Source organism: Cystoisospora suis (genome assembly GCF_002600585.1).
Source record: "Cystoisospora suis strain Wien I chromosome Unknown contig_3571, whole genome shotgun sequence".
NCBI classification, from domain to species: Eukaryota; Apicomplexa; class Conoidasida; order Eucoccidiorida; family Sarcocystidae; genus Cystoisospora; species Cystoisospora suis.
In genome coordinates, this window is record NW_027156366.1 from 334 (window position 1) to 3,246 (window position 2,913).

The window sequence follows — 2,913 nt, forward strand, 5'->3', positions numbered from 1 at the left end:
GAGAAAGAGAGAGAAGGAGAAGAAGAAGGAGAGAGTGCAGAGAGCAGGCATGAAGCGTGTGAAGTAGAGAAGCCTCTTGTTTCTCACGGGAGCAGCAAGCTTAACGAGGGAGATGGAGAGGAGAAGAAGAAGAAAGAGGGCGTGAAAGAAGAAAGAGAGGAAGGAGAAGAAGAAGAAGAGAGTTGCGAAAAGGGTAGGAAACGGATGAAGAAAGAAACAGATCGGGGTGTAAGTGGAGAAGAGAAACACGAAGAAAGAAAAGATCAGAAAAGGGGGAGTGAAGAAGAAGTTGCAAATCCAAGAGAAGATGAGGAAGAAGGAGGGATTTGCATCTCTTTCTTATCCTTAATTGCTATCCATGATGGTGTACATACACTCCGACTCCAATGGGGAGAGCAGGTAAGTCACTTGGATTTTTTCTCTCCTTTTCTTTCCGTCTTTCTCTTTTCTCTCATTCATTCTTCGTTTCCTGCTTCTCTTCTTCTTTCTCCAAAGTATTGCTCCATTCTTTTTCTTTCTCTTAAGAAAAGATCAAGGGTGGTCTGATAGAAAGAAGACAGGAGGAAGAGCATTTCCTTCTCTTTATGTCTATCACTCTCTTTTTTCCGTCTCTCCTAAGATATCTGACGATTCTCTTCTGTGTTTCTTTTAAGTATACTTAGAATTATTTTCTTCTTTTGAAGAGAAGACTCGCAAGCAAACTCTTCTTCTTCCCCTCTCCTTCCTTTCTACGTGTCTTTCTTATCTCCACCTATCTCTCTTTCACTCGTTTTTCCTCTTCATCTTTCGCTTCTTCTCTCTTGAACTTCCCCATTTATGTGACTCCGTAGATAGATCAAGGGTCTCTTTTCTTCATCTTCTTCTTCTTCCTTGCTGTGTGTTTTCCTTCTTCTCTATTTCTTCTTCTTTTGCTTCTCTCTCTTTCTTTCTTTCCTTTTTTTTTCTTTTACTCGTCCCTTCTTTTCTTGTTCTTCTTCTTTCTTCCTCTTCTCTACTTCTTCTTCTCCCCCCTCTTTTTCTTGTACTTCTCTACTTCTTCCTCTTCTTCTTCTTCAGGATGACCATGCTGAGAGCGCCGTCTTTGTGTTTGTCGAATTTTTTACTTCCCTAGTTCAAGCGAAAGATGAACGACAAGAAGAAGAAGAAAGAAAAAAGACGTTGAAAGATGAGAAAGATCCAGGTGCAAAAGAAGAACATAGAGGTCTCCCTTTCTCCTCGGAAGGAAGAGGAAACTACTCTTCAAGCCAAATCTCTTATCCCCCTCTACAGAGAGCTACAGATTAGAAAAAGAAAGGAAAAAAGAAAGAGTGAGGAGAAAAGAAGAGAAAGAAAAGACAATCTTTAGATTGGAATGAAGAGAATTCACTCATCATCTCCAGGAGGGAAGGAAGGAAGAGAATGTATGGATATGACAGATGAGAGAGAACAAGGCATTAAGAAACAGCCAAGCGATGAGAAGCTAGAGAAAGAGCGAAAGGAAAACATACGCAGACATTCCTTCTTCTTCAAGATCTATCATCTTCTTCAGATGCCTTCGAACTGTTGGATCCGAAGTAGGTGTATGTGTGGAGGTAGCAGATTTCATTCAAGTGTATGTACACCTGAAAAATGACAGCATATGTATATGTGTATATGAGAATTAAGAGAGAAAAGGGAATGGAAATGTATTGCACCGATCTTTGGAACTGTACAAGATGTGGAAAGAACTTTAAGAATAACTTTTTATCGTGAAAAGTAGCCATTAACGCATGCGTTACCTTATTCAGGTGTTTCTCTTCTTCACGTATGAAAGGAGACAAGTTCATAGACTGTTGGACTAAACTTCTTATAAGCATTATGTCCTCAGACTTGAAGAAACAATTCTCTTCTCTTTTTTTCTTTCTCAACCATCTTCTTCTACGGTTTGTTGCGGTGTATGTACACCCCAGCAAAATCACTTCGACCGTATCATCCTACCTCTCTTCTAGATGTTTACATCTCTCGTCATGCGTTTTTCTGTCTTACTTTCTATGTATTCTCTTCTTTATTGAGAAAGAAAAGAAGGAATCCTATTCTCTTCTTTTCTTTCTTCTTTTTCATTGTCAAAGAATGATCGTTGCCTTCCTCTGAAGCCTTGCCCCTAGACTCCAGTCTCCCTACCTTCTTCAAGTATCATCCATCATTCACTGTCACAAATCTCTCTCTCTCTTTTTCTCTCTCTTTCTCCCTCTTTCTCTTTTCTCTCTCTCTCTTTCTCCCTCTTTCTCTCTTTCTTTCTCTTTCTCTCTCTCTTTCTTTCTCTTTTTTTCTCTCTGCGGAGAACATCATCTTCTTTGAACTAATCACCCGGTCATGAGGCTTCTTTCATAGGCATACCTTTTTCCTATGCTTCCTTGCCTCATATTTTACTTTCTTTTCGAGACTGAATGAAAGAAGACTTGTGGCTCTTACTGTTTCTATAGGAAGGAGGAACGTGAGAGTTCTATGATAGAGAGAGAGAGTGAGAAAGATCTTTATTCTTCTTTGTAGGGACACTTGAGAGCCTCCATGAAAAAGCGTAAAGAGAGATGTCTGCTATTTACTACCGTGACTCCTCCTCGAGTCTATAGATAAAGGCAAACACCGCCTACTTAACGCACTCTCTCAGGAGAAAAAGACTTAGGGATTAGGGTTATGTATTTAGGTGCATGTATGTACATACACCTGAAGAACGAAAGCGCCCGTACAGGCAAATATTGTGATGAAAGAAGAGGAAGGCATTCAATAGTACTGATACATGACATTTGTTCCTTATCTCTACCATTCTTATCTCCTTTTATCGGCCTTCTTCTCTTCCCCTTCTAGATGGAAATTGAGAAAAGAAGCGAAACGGTACAGCTAGCAAGATACAGGAAACCTATCTCTCCTTCTCCTTCCTCTTCTTTTCGTTCCTCT

At 40.0% G+C, this 2,913-nt stretch overlaps 1 protein-coding gene across 1 annotated transcript in view; it reads left to right on the forward strand.

The window, feature by feature from the left end:
* Positions 1-2,909, forward strand: part of CSUI_006933 (rna-metabolising metallo-beta-lactamase domain-containing) — a 3,200-nt gene extending 291 nt beyond the window's left edge. Inside the window, exons 1-2 of the mRNA XM_068067083.1 lie at positions 1-399; positions 1,057-2,909. The exon at positions 1-399 is cut by the window's left edge and continues 291 nt beyond it. Coding sequence (XP_067920941.1) covers positions 205-399; positions 1,057-1,284 — 423 coding nt within the window. The 5' untranslated portion in view covers positions 1-204 and the 3' untranslated portion in view covers positions 1,285-2,909. The remainder of the gene's footprint in view (positions 400-1,056) is intronic.
* The last annotated feature ends 4 nt before the right edge of the window (positions 2,910-2,913 follow it).